Genomic DNA, 22270 nt, shown 5'->3' on the forward strand with positions numbered 1-22270 from the left:
CTAGGGCTCAATTTAGTGCTGCATCCTACATCTTGAGACCTGGGTTTTTGCTGTGGGCCAACATTTCAGGGCCTTGCTGCCAGGGCATTCTGTACCCCAGGAATTAAGCTGATGTGGCACTCCACCTTTCCAGGGACCTTTACATTCAAGCCACAGCTGCAGCCTATTTCTCCAGCACAAATTTCTGAGGCATGCCACAGAGTCATAGACTCTGGCTCTCTGGGTGTTCTGCACAGGTCCACAACTCAGTGAGTAGACCTGCTCCCAAGGATGCAGGTGTCACAGTATTTCCTTAAGTCCAGGAGCCCAGATGCACAGGCACTCTAAAAGTTTGTGTCCTGGAGCTTCCTGGAGACTACACTGCTCCTTCCCATGCTAAACCAGAGTCACTGCATTGCACCCAACCAGTGACCTTGCAATCACCCACAGCTGAGAGTCTTTTCCCACTGAAGCCAGCTTGTAAGTTCTGAAAAAAGTAACTATTCCATTAAATGCACAAACATAAACACAACAGCACAGGAAACATGAAAAAACAAGATAATATGACATCACCAAAAGAACAATAATTATCAGTAATTATCCAATAAATGAACATAAAGAAATGGAGATCTATGAATTTTATAAAAAGGAATTCAAGATGGGGCATGGTGGCTCAAGCTTGTAATCTGAGCACTTTGGGAGGCTGAGGCAGGCAGATCACGAGGTCAGCAGATCGAGATCATCCTGGCTAACATGGCAAAACCCCATCTCTACTAAAAATACAAAAACTTAGCCAGACGTGGTGGCGGGCACCTGTAGTCCCAGCTCCTTGGGAGGCTGAGGCAGGAGAATGGCGTGAACCCGAGAGTTGGAGCTTGCAGTGAGCCGAGATCATGCCACTGCACTCCAGCCTGGGTGACAGAGCGAGACTCCATCTCAAAAAAAAAAAAAAAAAAGGAATTCAAAATAATTATGTTAAGCAAACTCAGCAAGATGCAAGAAAATGCAGATAGACAATTCAACAAAATAAGAAAAGCAATGCATGAAGAAAATTAGAAATTCAGCAAAGAGAAATCATTAAAAAGAACCAAGAAAAAATCCTGGAACTGAAGAATGAATGAATAAAATTAAAAATGCAATAGCGAGCTTCAACAGCACGCTTGATGGAATGAAAGAATCTGAAAACATGAATGCAAAAGAATAAAATTGGACCTTTCTCTTATACTATACACAAAAAAATAAACTGAAAAAGAATTAAATATTTAAATATAAGACCTAAAATCATAAAACTACTAGAAGAAAACATAGGGATGTCGGCATTAATCTTGGCAATTGTATGAATATGTCTTCAAAAGCAAAGGCAACAGAAGCAAAAATAAACAAATGGGACTACATCAAATTTACAAGTTTCTGCACAGCAAAGGAAATAATAAGATGAAAAGGCAACTTATGGAATGGAAGAAAATATTTGCAAATTTTATATCTGATAGGTGGCTAATATATAAAATATATAAGGAACTCATACAACTCAATAGCAACAAAAGCAAGTAACCCAATTATATTAATAACACGGGCAAAGGAAGCAAATAGTATGTTTTTTTAAACACATACAAATGCCCAATAAGAATACACAAAGATGTTCAACTTCACTAATCATTGGAGAACTACAGATTAAAACAATAAGATATCACCTTGCACATGGTAGAAAGGGGATTTTTTTTAAATCATATACTAACAAGTGTTGGAGAGGAAATGGAGAAAAGGGAATATTTGCACACTGTTGGTAGAATTTTAAATTAGTCAAAGCATTATAAAAGACAGCCTGGAGGCTCCTCACAAAACTGAAAATAAAACTACTGTATAATCAAGGATTTTCACTTCTGATTAGATATCCAAAGTACCAGTATCTCAAAGAGATATGTCACTCCTGTGTTCATTGCAGTCTTATTTACAATAGCCAACATATGAAAATAGCCTAAGTGTCTGTCAATGGATGAATGAAGAAAATGTGACTGTCTCTCTCCACATATATATATATATATTATTGATATGTGAATGTCATTTATTCCAGCACAATTTGTTGAAAAAAGCTTATTTTCTTCATTAAATGTTTTTTGTGTCTTTGTTAAAGGTCAATTGACTTCATTTGTATAGATCAATTTCTGGGCTATATATTCTATTCCATTGACCTATGGAGATATTTTTTTCACAAATACCATGCTTTCTTAGTTACCTAAGTCTTGTAAGTCTTAAAGTTCAGTGTATGCATTCTTTAAATTTATTCTTGGTCAATATCGTGTTGGATATTCTAGGGCACTTGTCTTTCTATATAATTTTAGAATAAGTTTGTTAATACTTATAAAATGGCTTATTGAGATGTTGATTACAATGACTCTGTAGATCAAACTGAGATGAACTTACATCATCACAATACTGAGCTGTTCTGTTCATGAACACTGAACATTTATCCATTTATTTACAGCTTCTTTAACTTGTTTAATCAGTTTATAGATACTTTGTTAGATTTATAAATTTTTTTGTGTGTATGCGGTAGTGGTGGTATTTCCAATTTCACTTGTCCATTCCTGGTATATAGGAAAACAATTGATTCCTATACATTACCCTTTTCCTGCAACCTTACTATATTCACTAATTAGGTCCAGGAGTGTTGTTGTTGCTGTTGTTTTTGTCAATTCTTAGGGAATTTCTATGTAGACTATCACCTTATTTCTAAGCAAGAACAGTTTTATTTGTAAATTCCTAATCTTCATATAATTTTTATCATTTTCTTTAATTATTGCACTAGTTAGGAACTGCAGCATGATATTGAATAGGAGTGCTGAGGAAGAACATCCTTGACTCATTCCTCATCTTCAGAGAGAAGTGTCTGATTTCTAAGCATAAAGCAATAGTGGGTTTTGTTGTTGTTGTTGTTTGTTTGTTTTGTAGACATTATTTTGTAGACATTATTTTTCAAATTGAAGAATCTTGCCTCTGTTGTTAGTTTGCTGAAAAGTTTTTATCATGATTTTTCTAAAATTGACAATAAGATCAAGTTGATTTAGCTGTCCAGGTAAACTACATCCTTACTAATTTTCTGCTTGATTTCTCTACCGATTACTAAAAATAAAAACACTGTTGAATTTTTAAATTATAATAGTGGATATGACTCTTACTCCTTACCTCTAACAGTTTTTGCCTCTTGTCTTTCGACTCTTAAATATACCTGACTCTGCTGTTAGGTGCATACATGTTTAGAATTATTATTTCTTTTTGAGGAATTGACCAAAATTTCCTAAATCTAAGTAATACTCATCCTTACCTATGATAATATTTCTTATTGTGCTTTTAAATCTGCTTTGTATAAAATTAATATAACTACTCTTTCTTTGATTAGTGTTAGTCTGGCATATTGTTCTCCATCCTTTTACTATGAGCCTAAGGCTTGATTTTTTCAGTGAGTTTCTTGTAGACAACATATAGTTGAATCTTTTTTTTTAATCTACACCAAGAAGCTAATTGGTGTAATTAGATTGTTCATATTAAAGCTGATTACTGACATAGTTAAATTCATTTATAGTGTTGGTAAGAGTGTTTATCTGTTGATGTTTTCTTTGCCCTCTCCTTTTTTATTGCCTTCTTGGTTTTTATTGAGAATTTTATATTATTCCATTTTTTTCTCTGTTGATATATGAATTATACTTCTTTAGAAAATAGTAGTTTGTCTGGAATTTGCAAATTAAATTTTCTCTAATCTAAATCTATATTCAAATAACATCATACCACATCACATATAGTGTATTTTTTTTTTTTTAAGGTGGTGTCTCGCTTTGTCACCCAGGCTGGAGTGCAGTGGCGCAATCTCAGCTTACTGCAACCTCCGCCTTCCAGGTTCAAGTGATTCTCTTGCCTCAGCCTTCTAGGTAGCTGGGATTAGAGGTGTGTGCCACCAAATCTGGCTAATTTTTGTATTTTTAGTAGAGACGGGGTTACACCATGTTGGTCAGGCTGGTCTCAAACCCCTGACCTCAGGTGATCCACCTGCCTCGGCATCCCAAAGTGCTGGGATTATAGGCATAAGCCACTGTGCTGGGACTACAGTGTATTTTTTTTAACAGAGTATTTCAAATTCTTTCCACCTATACATCATGCCATTGCTGTTATTTATTTCACTCATCTATTTATATATTATAAATACTTAATATGTTATTACTATTATTAATTTAAATAAATAGTTATTGTTTTGGCCAATTAATAATAAAAATACAAGATTTTATTTTACCATCATAAATTTTTTTTCCCAATATTCAAACTTTTGTTAATGTAAATCCAAGTTTATGACTTACATGTTTTTCTTTTTGCTGAAGAACTTCTTGTAATATATCTGGAAAATCAGGTTTACTGATGAAAAATTCCCTCAGTTTTTGGCTGAAGAAATTTTGATTTCCTCTCTTAACTTTTAAAGGATGATGCCTCTCAGTGTAGAATTCTAGGTTGATGCTCTTTTTTTTTCTTTCAATATTTTAAATATATCACCACATTCTTTTTATTTGCATGCCTTCTGATGATATATAACTATTATTTCATTTATAAGCAAATTCCCCCAGTTCCTCAAATATGACTTCTTTCAAGATTTTATCTTTGTCTTTTGTTATCTACAGTTTGAATATGATAAGCCTATGTATAGATGTTGATGACAATGATGGTGATGATGATGATTGGTGTTTATCTTGCTTGATTAGAAAAAAAAAGACTTCTGAATTTCTGGTTTGCTGTCTCTCATTAATTTAGAAAAATTCTCAGCCATTATTTCTCCAAGTTTCCGTTCTGCTTCTTTCTTTCTTCTCCTCTTATATTTCAATTATAACTGTGTTACACTTTATGAAATTGTGACATAGTTCTTGAATATTTTATTCTGTTTGTTTGCTGTTGTTTTTCTCTCATTTTCTTTATTTCAATTAGGTAAATTCCTACTGATACATTTTCAAGCTAGCTGTTTTTCTCAGCCACACCCAGTATAATGATGAGTCCAATAAAGGCATTCTTTATTGCTGTTATAGTGTTTTAGATTTCTAGCATTTCCATTGGATTCTTTCTTAGAGTTTCTTTCTTTATGCTCACATTACTGTCCTAGTTCATTTTATGCTGCTGTAACAGAATAATTAAGACAGAGTAATTTATAAACTATAGAAAATTATTCTGTCACAGTTCTGGAGGCTGGGAAGTCCAAGTTCAAGACATTGGCATCTGCTTCCAAGATCGCACCTTAAGTGCTGATTCCTCCAGAGGGGAGGAGCACTATTCCTCACATAGCAGAAAAACAGAAAAGAAAGAAACCATTTCACAAGCCACTTATATAGTGGCATTAATCTATTCATGAGGGAGAACCCTCATGTCCTAAATGCCTCCCAGAGAGCCACAGCTCTCAATACTGTTGCTCTGGGGATTTAATTTTCGGTGCATGAGTTTTGGGAGACATGTTCAAACCATATTCTGTCCATTCCCCTCTCCTCCAATCAAATTCACGTCTTTCTCACATACAAATACATCCATTCCATCCTAATAGCTCCCAAAGTCTTAAACCATTCTAATATTAAATAAAAAGTCCAAGTCCAAAGTCTCTTCTAAATCAGATATGGGTGAGACTCAAGGAACAATTCATTCTGAGATTTTTTTCTCCAGCTGTGAGCCTGGGAAATCAAATTATGTACTTCCAAAATTCAAGGGTGGTACAGGGATAACATTGGCATTCCTGTTCCAAAAGGGAGAAATAGGAAAGAAAGAAGGAGTAACTGTTCCCAAATAAGTCTAAAACCCAATAGTGCAAACGACATTAAATCCTATTCCTGGATAGTAATATTCTTTGATCCTATGTCCCAATTATTGAGCACACTGGAGTGGGTGCTGGGTCCACAAGGCTGTGGGCAGCTCTGATTACATGGCTTGGTAAGGCAGAGCTCATACAGCTCTCATAGGTCGCAGTTGAGTCCCTGCAGCTTTCCCAGGCTGGTACTACATGCTGGTAGCTCTGGGGTCTTGGGAACAGCCACATTTCCATGGCTTCTGTAGGCACTGCCTTAGTGAGGACTTTCTTCAGTGGCTCCAACCCCACAGTTTGACTGGGCATTGCCCTACTGGGGTCTCTCTGAATCATTCTTTGGAATCTGGGTGGAGGTAGCCATTTCACTAGCTCTTGCACCCTATGTAGAGTTAGCACCATGTGGACACTGCCAAGGCTCACTGCTTGTGTCCTCCAAAGTTGTAGCCTGAGCTGGGCACACTTAAGCCATAGTTGGGGAAGCCAAGGAACACTTCAAAATGTGGGGAGCTTAGACCCAGGGTAGTTTTGGGCAGCAAATACCTGAGGTCTCACAGGCATCCTGATCCCATTCCTTGAGACCATTTTGCCCTGAACGTCCTAATACTCTGATGCTGTGATGAGAGGGACATTATTGATTATCTCCAAAACGACTTTAAGGTTATTCTCCCATTGTCTGGATGAATAGTACCTGGCTTCATTCTATTTTTACTAATCTCCTTATTAAATGGTTGCTTGGCCACACCCTCAATTTTCTCTCTTAAACAAAATTTTGTATCTTCACATGGCTAGATTGAGAGTTTTCCAAATATTTACATCCTGCATCCCTTTTAATTATAAATTCCATCTTTAAATTGTTCTCACATTTTACATTTTACTATAAGTAGTTAAGAGAAGCCACAAAGCACTCTGAATGTTTTCCTGCTTAGAGATTTCTTCTGCCAAATATCTTAGTTCATTGCTCTTAAGTTCTGCCTTCTATGAAGTCTTAGGATATGGACACCTTTCAAACAAGGTTTTCTGCCATCTTATAGCAGTAATGGCCTTTCTTCCAGTTTCCATGAAGATATTCCTCATTTCCACCTGAGACCATATCAGAACACCTTTTACTGTACATATTTCTACCAAGATACTGTTCACAACCACTTAGATAATCTTCTCTAACACTTGGACTCTTTCTACAATTTCTCTTTTTCTGAGTCCTCATCAGAAGTATGCTTAATGCCCCATTCATGGCAATACAGGTTTTTCACAGCATTCACTTCAAAACTCTTCCAGCCTCTACCATTACCCATTTCCAAAGCTGCTTCCACATTTTTAGGTATGTATTATAGCAACATGATACTCCTGTTACTAATTCTGGCATAGCCTGTTTTGTGCTACTATAACAGAAACTGAGACAGGATAATTCATTAAAAAGCAGATTTTTTTTTTCTTATAGTTCTGGATACTGGAAAATCCAAGATCAAGGTGCAGGCATCTGGTGTTTGGTAAGAATCTAGTCTTCACTTCAAAGCTTGAATACTGCCTAGTCCAGAGGGGAGAAACACTGTTCTTCACATGGTAGAAGAGCAGAAGACAGAGAACTCTCTCCTGACAGCCCTTTTAATAGTTGCACTAAACCATTCATGAGGGGGTATCCCTTATAGCCTGCATGCCCCCTTAAGGTCACACCTCTCATACTGTTGCATTAGAAATTACATTTCCAACGTGAATTTTGGGGACATATTTAAATGATAGAAATTACTCATCTGTTTTACCATGTTGTCTACTTTTTCTATTACAACTCCTAAAAACTCCTAGCATGTTAAACATAGTTATTTTAATTTTTTTTTTTTTTTTAGATGGAGTCTTGCTCTGTTGCCCAGGCTGGAGTGCAATGGTGCGGTCTTGGCTCACTGCAACTTCCCCCTCCAGGGTTTAAGCGATTCTCCTGCCTCAGCCTCCCAAATAGCTGGAACTACAGGAGTGTGCCATCATGCCTGGCTAACTTTTTTTTTGTATTTTTAGTAGAGACAGAGTCTCACTGTGTTAGCCAGGATGGTCTGAATCCCCTGATCTCGTGATCCGTCCGCCCTGGCCTCCCAAAGTGCTGGGATTACAGGTGTGAGCCATCGCTCCTGGCTGTAATCCTTTTTTTTATATTTCAAACTGCTATGTCATATCTGAATCTTCTTTTGATGCTTACTTTGTCTCTTCAGACTGTGTGGGGGTTTTTTAGTTAGTTTGTTTTGTTTTTAAAAGGTCTTGCAATTTTTTGTTGAAAGACATAATATATCGTGTAATTGCGATTGAGATGAATCTGGTTTAATGTTTAGTTTTATTCTACTCTTGTTATGAATTAAACGTGTTTAATGCTTGGTGTAGCTTTACGTGACAGAAGCTTCAAATCCTTCTCTTATTTTTCTTTTGTCTCTCTTGTTGACTTTAGACTTATCTAATTACTCATCTTCAGAAAGAGTCTGTGTCCTGCTTCCCTGTCAGTATTATCCAGTGCCATTTGATGGGGCCTTGTTCATGTGTTATGAAGAACTATTTTACTATCATTACTATTCTCATTTCTTACAGCAGTCACTAGTGGATCTCTCTTTCCTTACCATGAGAACCTGGTGGGGTTCCTACCAGTAAAACTTATGAATGTATGAGGAATCTACTAAGTCTGTGGCCCTAGAAAATTTTCACTTTTATACTAGTCTACATTCTACTTTCATAAAACCATCAAAATTACTATTTAAAGGTTTCTAGTACCTTCTGCTTCAAGTGTGAAAATTCTCTGTATTTGCCTATATTTTCAAGTTAAGAGATTGGTTTGCTCTACAACCTCGTTCTCTAATGGGTCAAAGAACATGCTTCTTTTCAGTGATTGTGTGTGCCTGTGTGTGTGTGTGTGTGTGTGTTGTAAGGATATGTGTGACAACTTGCAATTTCCTTCCATGTTAGAAATACAAAGAACGTAAATATTTTTCATACCAAACACATATATCAAATACATTAGAGTGGATGCCTGGAGCAGAATGTGGTATCGTGCATGAATGGAAGTGGAGAAAAGGCACGTAGAGGAATAAAACAAAAGCAAATAATCTAGTATAATAAAACTAGAGAGCAGTCTTGCATGAACTAATTCTATGAGAGTATGCTGCAAACTGAGGAAACTGATTAACTGTACACTTGCTCTCAATGACTCAGCTATACAGTGGATTAAATTAGTTACTAGGAATGGAATCCACAAATCTGTACTTTTAAAAAATATGGTCATCAGAATATTTTGAAATTACCCTGTAGTTGTCTGGTATTGTGCTCCTTGTATCTCTTCTGTGTTCTTTGTCTCTTATTTTCTCACCCTCCACAGCTGAACGTCAAAATTCTCCCTCTGAGTTTCCACCGAAGGACTTTTTGAATGCCTCTTTCTCTAGTAGCCACAGCCAGCCACTGGCTGCGCTTCATTTCCTGCAGAAGCTCAGCCACTTGGGTACTTATCAGGAGCAGCTGTTAGGCAATCTGGAGGGGAAGGCAGTGATGCTTTGCCTTGGGGGAGGGCTGCTTATGGAGGGAGAAAGCAGAGGCAGTGAAGGCATTCAGAGGTCTTGGATGGAGGATCTTCTGAGGAGTATCAGGGAGGAAAGAGGCATGATCAGAAGTCTCCCTCACTGGTGCCTCCACCCCTTGAGGCTTCTAAGGTAAAAGCACTTGTGATCTGCCCAGGTCTAGAGGCCCCAGAATCAGTGAGGGTCACTGATGAGAAAGTAGAAACACCAGGTCATTGGGATCACCCTTGTGAAAGCTGCCTGCCTCAGGAAAAGATGAGCCACTACCTGACAGCCTGGCCCACATTCGTATTTCTCATATATAACCCTCTTCTCACACCGAGAATGATTCTTCATTCCAGAGGTGAGATAAAAGTAAAAGAATTTAAAGCTGTCAAACGATCTGTGTGGAAGGGAAGTATGAGAAACAGTACAGTTGTTTTTAAAAAACTGTGTCCTGGGAGTTGGAAGACCTGCCTTCTGGGCCTGAAACCTTGGCCAAACCTTGGCATAACCTTAGACAAGTAAAGCAATCTCTCCTGGTCTTTGTTTCTACATCCCGTTGAATTGGTGAAATGTTGCTGGCAATGAAAGTTAAAGAAAAAGAGAGAAGCCCTGGGTAATTAGTTGACTGTAAACTCAGTATCGATCTGTGACATGATGTAACTCTGATGAAATTAAGGTGATATTAGACTGCTTAAGGAGGGAGATGTCTGTTCTATTTTGTTCTGCACTGATCATATTGTCTGAAATACAAAGACTAGTTCTTAATTGTACTTTTAGAGGACATATTCAGGGGAGAGAAACTGAGGCAGTAAATGAGAAAACTCAAAATCAGGGAAATACGCTATTGGAGCAAAAAATACCAGAGGAAAAAAATTGGTTTCATTTTGTTACAATAGTCAAGACCTGGCTACAAGGAGTTAATGCTTGTTTTGTGCTAAGCAGTGTCTTAGAAACTTTGAATGTACCATTTCATTTAATTCTCACACTGTATCTGAGGGAATCAATGTATATGTTTCTGTGTGTATGTATGTGTGTGTGCATATGTGTGTTACTCTGTAGTAAAACTGATGAAACTGAGGTTTAATGAATGACATTAGTATTTCTGACATCACGCAGAGAGTGAGGATGTCTGGATTCAAGTCTATGTGATTCTGGCAAAAGACCTAGCCCCTAACTCATAACAGCCACAAAAGAAGGCAAGAGTTTTTAAGTCCTTAAAGAGTGTCACAGGTGCTCTGTCTGTCTCTAGTAGCAGAAACAGGACTTATATCTGGAAGTAAGTCCTGTGTGACTTATGTATGAAGTCATACAAGACTTAAGTATGAAGATGAAATTCACCTCAATTATGTACTTCTTAACAAATGAAGCTGCAAGACGATTGGATGAGCATCTCACTAGAGTTAGTGATTGGAGGCATTGAAACAGAGACGAGGCAAATATTCATCTGGGATATCTTTAAGGCCATCTGTGCATGATAGAAGGTGGACCAGATGAACTCCAAGGTCATTTCCAACCCCAAGAGTTTATGGCTCTTTGATAACTAAGTTCTAGCATGTTGTAACAGCCAGTGCTCCTAAGAGTTCACAACGCATGCAGTATTTATGTGGATGATTAAGACAGGTTGCTAGCAACATTCCTCAGAGAAACATAGTAGACAAATAAAACAAACCTTAGAATTTATTTATCCCTTACATAGTTTCAGTCACTAAGTGCTTTACACGCTTTAAACCCCATAACAACGTCTCAGAAAGCCTATTTTTAAATCATTTTACAAAGGGGACATCTGAGATGCACAGTAGTTATCTTGTTTTCTCGAGTTCACAAGGCTAGTAGGTAGCAGAAGAGGAATTGGAACTCAGGCCTGTCCATCTCCCAATGCTTCTTCCTTACCATTCTGTTATACCACTTCCCTCTACATGGTAAAATTTCTCTTTATTAATGAGAAATCTGAGGCTTAGATTAAAAGAAATTTTCTATGGATTCCATAATTTCCTAGTTGCCCTGTGCTCTCACTATACCTAAACAACCTCGCAACAGTTCTCTTAAGTGGGTATTACTCTTGTTTTATAAATACAAAAATGAGAAGCAAAGAAACCGAGTACGTCATTTCTCTTGGTCACATGCAATAATTGGCAGGACCAAAATAGCTTTGCAAACCTGGATATCTTCACAACGAACTCACTTGACCTAACTCACCAAGCAGATGTTTGATGCCAAGAACATGTTGGCTGCCTGCGATCCCTGCCATGGCTGCTACCTAATGGCAGCTGCCGTTGTTAGTGGCTGCATGTCCCTGAGGGAGGTGGATCAGCAAATGTGTAACATCCAAAACAAGTACAGCAGCTACTTTGCTCACTGGATTCCCCACAATGTGAAAAGAGCTGCCTGTGACATCCCACCCCTTGAGCTAAAAATGTCTGTTACATTCACCAGTAACAACACGGCCGTCCAGTGGCTGTTCAGGTGTATCTTGGAGCAGTTCACAGCCACGTTCAGGTTCAAGGCCTTCCTGCGCTGGTACTCAGGCAAGGGCATGCGTGACATGGAGTTCACTGAGGCCGAGAGCAACACGACCTGGTGTCCGAGTATTAACAGTACCAAGACACCACACAGAGGAGGAGAGAGAGTTTGAGGAGTGGGCCGAGGAGACGGTGGCTTAGACCCTTCTGTTCCTGGGTGAAGGGTGGAAGTGGCGTGTATTTTTTAATCACTCACAATGTTTACTGTGATAGCCACACTTCACTGTGTGTGCACTTGCTGTGTATTCACCTCTATTACAACCTTTTCATAGTAAAAAAAATTAAAAAAATCTCTCAAAGAAACATAATAAAATAACATAAATTAAACAATAAAAATAAAAATAAATAAATAAAATAAATAAATGTGGACTGACCAAGTCCACGGTTAAATAGCTAAATGATTTGCTTAGAGCCTTAGGAAATCACAATCAAGAATCCACTGTTTTAAAAACCTTAGTTAATTCTGTTTTTCACACACCAGCAATGCTCATCACGGAAAGTCAATAAGTGTGTTTGGCTCTGTTTATGATGACTAGCACTTCAAATCTCATTTTCTGATTCATTCATACTCTACAAACAAATGTAATAAGTGTTTTCTATGTGTGTTTCACGAGGTGCTACTACAAAGCAGTTTTGGACAAATGTTTCTCAAAGAAAGGAGAACCTATGCCTGGACTCTAACATAAAAAGAAAAAAACAAAACAAAACAAAAAATGAGACTCAAGCCCAGAAGAGATCCCTCCCCAATAACAAGGAAATAAATTGATAGCAAAAGATGACTTTCTTCTGCTGAGTTCAGATTTGGCTCCTGAACTCTGCAAAAGGAAATGAGGGAATGAATTTATTTCTGAAGCGCATTTGAAAAGGGAGCCAACTTTCCTCTCTGGCTTTTTTATTTCTTTTTCTTTTTCTCTTTTTTTTAAGTATCAAAAGAATCCTTAGACACATAGGGAAGACAGGTCAACCATTCAAACCCCCATGATTTCCTTCAGTCTTCTGCACATTTCATAAGTGAGGATTTTCTCCCGGAAACCACAACAGCACGCAAAGCAAGCTCAAAAGTGCAATGAGTTGTCACTGCCAAAGAGTTAGCCTCATCCTCATAGACAAGACACCAGGACAATGTTTTCCTACCACAATGCTGTGAGGAAACCTGAGCACCCAGAAATCTAGGTGACTTTCATATTTCTAGCACATTGCTCCCCAAAATGTGGATTTGTAACCTTGGTAGTTCTGAAATGTTTGTATGTAATACTTGTGATGATTGAAAACATTCTTGAAATTGAAAAGGGCACTCAAAAATTGTAGATGGTACACAATTCCAGTGCTAAGGAAAAGTGAATCACATGATGGCAGAATTATTTTTATTTCAATTTTCTTCCAACTCTTTGAATTAAGTCAAGGAAAAAAAATCTTCCAATTTTGAGCTAAAATAGGCCTTCAACACCTAATTTAACACCCCTTTAAAAGAAAAAATTTGAGACAGGTTCTCACTTCATCACTCAGGCTGGAGTGCAGTGGCACAATCCTGGCTTGTCACAGTTTCAACCTCCCATGCTCAGGCGATCCTCCGTCTTCAAAATGCTGAGTAGCTGGGGCTACTCAGCGGGTGCACGCCACCACACCTGGCTGATTTTTATTTTTATTTTTATTTTTTTTTGTAGATAATCGTTCTGTTGTCCAAGCTGGTCTCCAACTCCCCGGCTCAAGCAATCCTGTCTGAGCCTCCCAAAGGGCTGGGATTTTTTTTTTTTTTTAACAAAGAAGAAACAGTTCTCATCTCAAGAGCCTTGGGCCACTAAAAATATCTAACTAGGATTCTATCAAATTTAAAGCTACAGTTGATCTTCATTATCTATGGATTCCATATTTGTGAATTCAGCTACTTGCTAAAATCTACTTGCAATCCTGAAATACAAAGTCTCTGCAGTCATTCAGACATGTTCAAAGTAGTGAAAAAGTTTGAGTTATTCTACATGCTTGCTCTCAGCTTATGTTGAGTAATGTAACATTCTGTCTTCTTGTTTCAGATCCCATACTGTAAACAAGCATCCTTTTCACGGTCTATTTAGTGTTACGTTTTTGGATTTTGGTGGGTTTTATTGTTAGTGATTTTGCCGTTGAAAATGGTTTCTAAACACAGTACTGAAGAGCTGTCTAGTGTTCCCAAGCACTGGAATGGTGCAATGTGCCTTACAGAGAAAAAACATATGTTAGATAAGCTTTGTTCAGGCATGAGTTATAGTGCTGTTGGCTGTGAGTTGAATGTTAAAGAATCAACAACATATATTAAATGAGGCATCTTTAAACAGAAACATACATAAAACACGTGTATGTATTGATTGATTGATTGATGACAACATGTGACTACAGGCTAGAAGGAACCTAACCCTATATTTTTTCTCGGGTGTAATAATTCAGTATTCACTCCTTCTATGTTTGCAGACACTTTATAGAACCTAACTACCGTGAATAATGACAATCTAATTCTCTTTTAGGCAAGTGACTTAAAACTTTCTTTTTATGATGGTACTATTTAAAATTAATTTATTCAAGTTAAAAGCAAGCCAATTTAAATAAAAACACTGAAGTTAAAAAGAATAGTACAGGGTACAGGTTGTTTACTGTCATAGCAAAATTTGAAAGTAGTAAGGGAAAACCTGAAGTCTGTGAGTCACTAATTCAGCCAAAGCTTTTGGAGTCATCTTGCCAGAAGGTTTTACCAGTTATTGAGCCTCAGTGTCCTTATCTCCAAAAAGATTATTATACCTTCTCACATAGTGAGGTGCATTTAAGGAAACAAACTGAAAAGCACTTTTAAACCTACCTACAGGCAGGGCATGGTGGCTCATGTCTGTAATCCCAGCACTTTGGGAGGCTGAGGCGGGTGGATCACCTGAGGTCAGGAGTTTAAGACCAGCCTAGCCAACATGTTGAAACCCAGTCTACACTGAAAATACAGCAATTGGCTGGGCATGGTGGTGCATGCCTGCAGTCCCAGCTACTCAGGCGGTTGAGGCACGAGAATCGCTTAAACTCAGGAGACCGAGGTTGCATTGAGCCGAGATCACGCCGCTGCTCTCCAGCCTGGGTGACAGAGCAAGACACATCTCAAAACAAAACAAAACAAAACACCAACCTAAGAACCTTATCAATATGAATGAGGCGTAGCCACAATAACTCTTGTTTCCTCTTGTAGACAAATTGTGAGGATTACCAGCTAATCTGAGCTCCTATGCTACTGCAGTTCCATCTGTCAGAAGAAAAGAAAAGAAAAAAAAAAGCACATTTGACATGCCCCCCCCACCTCCATTACCCACTAATAATGAAAAAATAATGATCTTTTTTCCCATGTTGGTGAATATTTTCCCTGTCAACTCTGATATGCTCATAATGCTGGCAGACAGATAATTTATGACCAGGGAAATTAAATATTATTTCATTTTTCCTAATACAATCTGTGGCGTCTCCCAGCTCCCAATTCCTTCCCATTAAGGTTATTGTCTTTTCTGCTCCAATTGGCTGCGTGCTGTTGGGTTGTAACAGCACTGGCAGAATGCTCGGAGCCTAATGGAGGTGGGAGAAATGGTGTAATTTGCAAGACTGCCTTCCCCGTCTCATCTAAATGAAGACATTTGGTCCCCGTGAGTCAAAACCCATTTTGATGAGTCTAGACGCATTTGGACTAATGGAAAAGGACAGCCACAGTTGTAATGGACTTCCTGAACTGGGTTTTCTTACTTAGAATCACAGAATTTCGGAACTTGGAGGGTGATTCAAGTCCATCTGTTCTAAGTCTCTCATTTGCTTGGGGGAAAGTGAGGAGCAGAGAAGGGCATTCATACAATGACACCTCTGGTGAAAGGGCACTTTTTTCCTTTCCAACCTCTGTTCAATATTCTCATACTTTCAGTATGATTTAGATCCTTATCAGGAGCCCATGCCCTTCTCTAAGCACTGAGAGATATGAGTACCTTTTATAAGGGCCAGAGGCAGGAATCTTTCCCAAACAGGGGGATTTGTGCCTTCTTGCCTCTGTGCCTTTGCGATTTCTATTCTTTCAGGTAATATCAGCTAGAGGTGAACTGGTGTATTCTGGGGACCTGCATCGTGGCTCAACTTCTTCCTCTGCCCAAGCCTGTTTTCCTTCCTTCTTTTCATAGGTGTTATTTCTAATAACAAATCCAATCCCAGTCCCTGCTTCAGGAGAACTCAACCTGTGACACTGAGGAGGCGAAATGTAAAATGAGTTTCTTCCTTCCTTATTCTTAGATTTATTTCACACTTGCTATGTGCCAAAACTGATATAGATCTGGTGTGTAAAAATATAGTTCCTCCTAACTGAAAGCAACCAGCTGGATAGCAGAGAGACAATAAGAAGCAATCATGTTAAGCCACTGTTTAATGCAGACCATTGTTACCTCCTGACTACACTACTGCAATATGGCCCTTGCTTGTATTTCACTTTCCATGTTGTTCCTATTTATTCATCAAGTGAAAACCCAAGTCTGGCCAGGCGTGGCGGCTCACGCCTGTAATCCCAGCACTTTGGGAGTCTGAGGAGGGCGGATCACAAGGTCAGGAGATCGAGACCATCCTGGCTAACATGGTGAAACCCCGTCTCTATTAAAAATATAAAAAATTAGCCAGGCATGGTGGCAGACACCTGGAGTCCCAGGTACTCAGGAAGCTGAGGCAGGAGAATGGCATGAACCCAGGAGGCAGAGCTTGCAGTAGGCCCAGATCGCACCACTGCACTCCAGCCTGGGCACAGAGCAAAACTCCGTCTCAAAAAAAACAAAAACAAAACAAAAAAACCCCAAGTCTGATCATGTTACTTCTTGGCTTAAAATCTCTTAGTCGGCCAGGTGGGTGCTGTGGCTCACGCCTGTAATCCCAGCAGTTTAGGAGGCTGAGGCAGGTGGATTACCTGAGGTCAGGAGTTTGCGACCAGCCTGGCCAACATGGTGAAACCCCATCTCTACCAGAAAACACAAAAAATTAGCCAGGCATGGTGGCATGCACCTGTAATCCCAGCTACTCAGGAGGCTGAGGCAGGAGAATCACTTGAACCCAGGAGGTGGAGGTTGCAGTGAGCTGAGATCACACTGCTGCATTCCAGCCTGGGCAACATAGCGAGACTCCATTTCAAAAAAAAAAAAAAAATCTCTTAGTGAAGGCTGATAACAGTTGAAATAAAGCCCCAGTTCCTTATTTAGTTCTTGCCTATTTCCTCTGTATCATTTCTTTCAATGTATAATGCCTTAGTAACACTGACCTGTTTTCAGTCTCTCAAGCCCATGGGCTCTTCCCTATATCAAAGTCTTAAAACTGTGAACTCCAAAAATCTGAGAAAGGCTTCAGTTAATTTAGAAAGTTTATTTTGCCAAGGTTGAGGATGCGCACCCATGACACTGCTTCAGGAGGTCCTGACAACATGTGTCTAAGGTGGTCAAAGCACAGTTTGGTTTTATACATTTTAGGGAGACATGAGACATCAATCAACATAGGTAAGATGAACATTGGTTTGGTTTGGAAAGGCAGGATAACTGAAAGCAAAGGCAGGATGACTCCAAGTGGGGAGGGGACTTCTAGGTCATAGGTAGGTAAGGGACAAATGATTGCCTGCCTTTGAGTTTCTGATGAGCCTTTCTAAAGGAGGCAATCAGATATGCATTTATCTCAGTGAGCAGAGGGGTGACTTTGAATAGAATGGAAGACAGGTTTGCCACAGTTACCAGCTTGACTTTTCCCTTTAGCTTAGTGATTTGGGGGCCCCAAGGTTTATTTTCCTTTCATAATACCTACTAATTCCTCCATCTAGAGGATTCTCCTTCTGCTATCTTTGAGTATCTGACACATTCTCATCCTTGACAATTTGTTTTATTTGTTATCTTCTCAAGGCTGCTGCATAGTTTTGTAGGTTATATACTGAAAATCCAAGGGGGTGCTGTTCACATTGCTAGTCATCTGTGATTGGTGTATTTATTATGACTTGATGGCAGTTATAAATAAGGAAGCTTAAGCAAGAGATGACTTTTTCTAATTTGCAGAAAGGTCCTCAGCAGATATAATGAAGGATTAAAAACTCATTCCTCAGTCACCTACTCTGACCACTGGATCCAGTTTATTCCCTTCATATTACATATTGTCATTTTAATCACATATTTATTTGCTTGTTTACTTTATTGCTTGTTTTTTTCATTAGATTATAGTTTTTATATGGTTAGAAATAAATAACTTTTTCTTCACCCACAAGTATACTGTGTGTCTTGCACAGTGCCTGATATATAAAAAGTGCTCAACAAATGTTGCTCAGTTAAATCAGTGAAGGTGAGTGGGTGACATTTGGGTTGTTCTGTAAAATAAGTGTAGGATTTAAACACTGCTCCAAGAAAGAGAGGCATTTTTGTGAGGGAGGGGAGAATTCCTTATATAAGAAATGGGACAAAAAGCACTTATCTTAGTAATGTGCTCAAAGATGTAAAATGCTAGCACAATGTTTGACACAGCAACACTCAAAAACATTTCTATTATCATTATCATCATTCTTTTACTATGGTTAATGAACAACAGAAACATTACTCTTCCTCATTGATTAGAACATATAATATTACAAAAAATACAAAATCAAAGTTTATAATTAGCTTGTATGGTTTGCAAAATTCTCTGGAGGAATTTGGATTTCATATATTCAGAGTTTCTTCTAGCCTTGCAATTTACCTTAAGACAGTGAAAAAAATAGATTTCACGAAAAATCAAGTATATTATATAGTCCAAGTTCTGGACCAGTAATTGAAAATAGGCCCCAAGTTTCTCTTTCTTACGAAATTTCATTCTCCTCATTATTGCCATGATCCGCTGAACAAATGCCCCTGGGAGGCCAAGGAAGTCAGACAGTGGCACCATTTCCCACTTTAGCAATTCCCTGAAACTGTGCATACCAAAGGAAGGACAGTTGTTATCAAGTTGTCAGCAATTCTCATTGTATCTCCAGAGCTATAAAACCACTGGTACCTGTTTCCAAAAGGCCTTTTGAAACATCTTCTCCTTGAAGAAGAAAAACATAACTGATGTAAAAAAAAAAAATTCAATTCCATGGTAAGAACTAAAAGTTGAGATCACATGTTATTTTTCTTGCTGGTTGCTATCATCCTTCTATTTCTCACCTTTTTTCTTCTTGGGAACCATTGACTATATCCCACTTCCTGGGACCACTCTGGGTATCAGTCATGGTTTTGGTTGCAAGCAACAGAAAGAGAACAGATACTTTGGTGAGAAACACAATTTATTGGAAAGATATTGATAACTTACAAAATCAACAATAGATTAATCAATCAGGCTCTGAAAATAAGCAGGAACAAAGAGAGGCTGGGAAGCAGGAAATTCACTACTTGTCTGTACACACTGACAACTCATGGTGCAGCCAGTAGCGGGACTCTGGATATCACTATTTGCCACTGGGTCCTCACCACCACAGGATTCTTAATGCTGCCACCAATATGAATAATCTTTTTACCATCTCTGCATCTCTCCATCAATCCTTTAGGAGTCAGTCATGGACAGGACCACCTGATTTTCTTTTTTTTTAAGGCCAAGTGCCTGTACCCGTGCACTAACTCACAGCAAAACTTACCTAGCAGATGTTTTTTTTTTTTTTTTTCCCTATTCATTCCAAAATGAGAACAACATTTGAATAGGAGGCAATAAAGAAATGGTGGATTTCAGTGGCAGAAAACGTAAGTGATAAAACTAGGTTTTCAAACTTGTCCACATGTTTTAATCAAGCTCTCCATCATAGGGGAAAATTAGAGTTGAATAAAGAGAGAGATTCTTCTAAGAGGTGAAATAGATGAAGATATTAAAGCAACCGTCTTACAAAACTTCATACGTTTCACACCATCACAAACCAAAATTGTATCCAAAGCAGAATTATCAGTCATTCCTTTAAAAAGTACTTATTAGAGACCTACTATCCAAGTAGTGCTGTGTTAGGCAGTGTGAATTAAGTTTCCATGCTCAAGGAATTTATCTTATACAGTCTACCCTCCATATCCATGCACATCTGTAGATTCAATCAACCCTAAACTGAAAATATTAAGAAAAAAATAACAATGCAACCACAAAAAGTAATTTAAATAAAGAACAGCATAACAACTATTTACATAGCATGTACATTATCTTATGCATTATAAGTAATCTAGAGATGCGTCAAAGTATACTGAAGGATGTGTGTAGGTTATATGCAAACTACTCCATGTTATGTAAGAGATTTGAACCTCCACTAAATTCTGGCATACTTAAGGGTGGGAGGTGGTGTGGGGGGAGTGGATACTAAAACCAGCCTCTCATGGATACTGAGGGGCAACTGCACTTATTGCCTTAATGACTCAACAGAATGATATCGCTGATTGCTTTCAGCTCTTTATGTATGAAATTAAAACATACTATGTCTTTTTCCACTATTGTGCTTGCAAAGGACATTTGTACATTTGCCACACCTATCATCCTATATATTTAAATATTAATAGGAAAGTTTTGAGCAATAAAGACAGGTGGAAAAAAAATGGTTAGAAGATTGAAGTGTGGAGATTTGGGTCTTAGATCTGCTGTTAGACAACTCTGAGTCCTTCAGTAGATTGTCGAATCTCAGCTTCAATCCCCTGGCATGTTAAATGGGATAATACCTAAATCCACCTCTTGTATATCTTTGCAAAATTAAGATGGGAGTGTCTACTTAAATGGGTTTAATTTTTATTCTTTATAATAAACAAGGAAACATACTTTTTAGGGCACCAAATGACAGGTACTGACTGACAAAGTATTTTGTAATTATACTTAATTCTCCACTACAAGCTATCTGAAAACCTCTAGATATCATACAAGCTTTAGCTCCTCTGCTTATGTGGTTTCATCTCTTTGCTAACATTTCTTTTTTATTAAAAACCCAAGTGCTACAGTTATCCCCACCATTTATACACACATTTTTTTTAAGTGTTAAGTCGTCAGGCACACAGCGTTCTGTTGCACTTGAACAACTACTTGTTAGCTGAGAATTTTTCTCTCCTGTCTTATTATCTCTCCTGTAGGTAACAAATAATGAACTTTGATAAGAGCTAAGTTTAATTCTCTTTGCTAGAAAAGAAAAAAGATCACCTATTTTTACATTCCCATAGATGAGACAAAATTTTCTTTTTTAGGGAATAAAAGTTGGAAATGTTTAAGATTTATCTTGATGCCATTTCTCTCTCATTATCAAGGAAGAAGTAAATTCTCCAATTGATAGGATTAAGGGAAGGAATTCACCATGATCATCCCAGGACCTTCTTGCAGCTCTTTCAGAGAGTCAATGCATAGACCTTTTGTTCATTTGTGTCCTAAGCTTATAGGAGATTGAGTGATGGATTAAGACCTTGAATCTCTCAGGGGATGGTAAATATTTTAAAGGATAAGCTATCAAAAAACCCAGCTGTGGTTGCCGATGAGGTTATCTATTTTAATACAACTTTATTACTAATAACACTGACATTTTGTTGTCTGTCTGATGATAACCATACTCAGGAAAATAAGAGCTGAGTGTTAATTGTGGAATCCCTAAAAACTCCAACTTATTCCGTCAGTGGCAGCAGTTTTATAATTCAAGTCTCTCTCTGTTTTCTAATAGCCACATTATCAGCAAGTAAGCTGGTATTTTCTAGAAATAGTGTTCTCACAGGAACATGGTAAGCATTACATGTTCTTTCTTTTCTTTTGTTTTTTTAATACATGTGGTTTTTATTTTTAGGACCGAATATACAGATCTTTCTGCCTTCCTCTTAATTGGTAACTTTGTTCATCTCATCTCAATGTTTACCGTCAAAGAGAGAAAACAGGTTTTAACTGGATAGCAAGTATTAGTGAGCACTTTTAAGGGAAACATAAGAAGATATTTAACAAAAAGCTTTCTAGAACTCTACATTTGGGGTTTTTTGAGGAAAAATTAGGCATGGCAAAAACCTAGATTGGGTTAATAATGGTCATTAAGAGATTCCCTTTTCTGTGATCTGAATCCTCAAATAAAATATTACCTTTAGAGGAGGCATCTTCCTGTGGTCACTAAACTGTTTCCCAAATATATTTAACCTGTAGACATTAGATACAATATGATAGGATTGTACTAATGCATAGTAGTTTGAATTTCACTGCATATGCTATGCTTGAATAATGACAGGGAAGTTGGGTTTTAGTGAAGATACTTAAGAAGATTGATGAATTATTTGTACATGGGCAGACTAGTCCTTTAATTCAGATTGTTCTTGCAAAGAGCACAAACCACATCAAATTGACCTTATTTTTTTATTTATTTATTCATTCATTTATCATTCATTCAATTCCCAAAAGTTTATTGACAGTCAACTTGGTTTTAAGGATTTTTCTAAGTATTG

At 37.9% G+C, this 22270-nt stretch overlaps 1 protein-coding gene across 1 annotated transcript; it reads left to right on the forward strand.

Annotated features, from left to right (window-relative positions):
* The first annotated feature begins 11530 nt into the window (after positions 1–11530).
* On the forward strand, positions 11531–11919 carry LOC100589950 (tubulin beta chain). Its single transcript, XM_030816464.1, is given in 2 exon segments — positions 11531–11894; positions 11897–11919. Coding segments are annotated over 2 exon segments (387 nt in total).
* Positions 11920–22270: the final 10351 nt, after the last annotated feature.

Source organism: Nomascus leucogenys, chromosome 8 (assembly GCF_006542625.1).
Source record: "Nomascus leucogenys isolate Asia chromosome 8, Asia_NLE_v1, whole genome shotgun sequence".
In the NCBI taxonomy this organism is placed as follows: Eukaryota; Metazoa; Chordata; class Mammalia; order Primates; family Hylobatidae; genus Nomascus; species Nomascus leucogenys.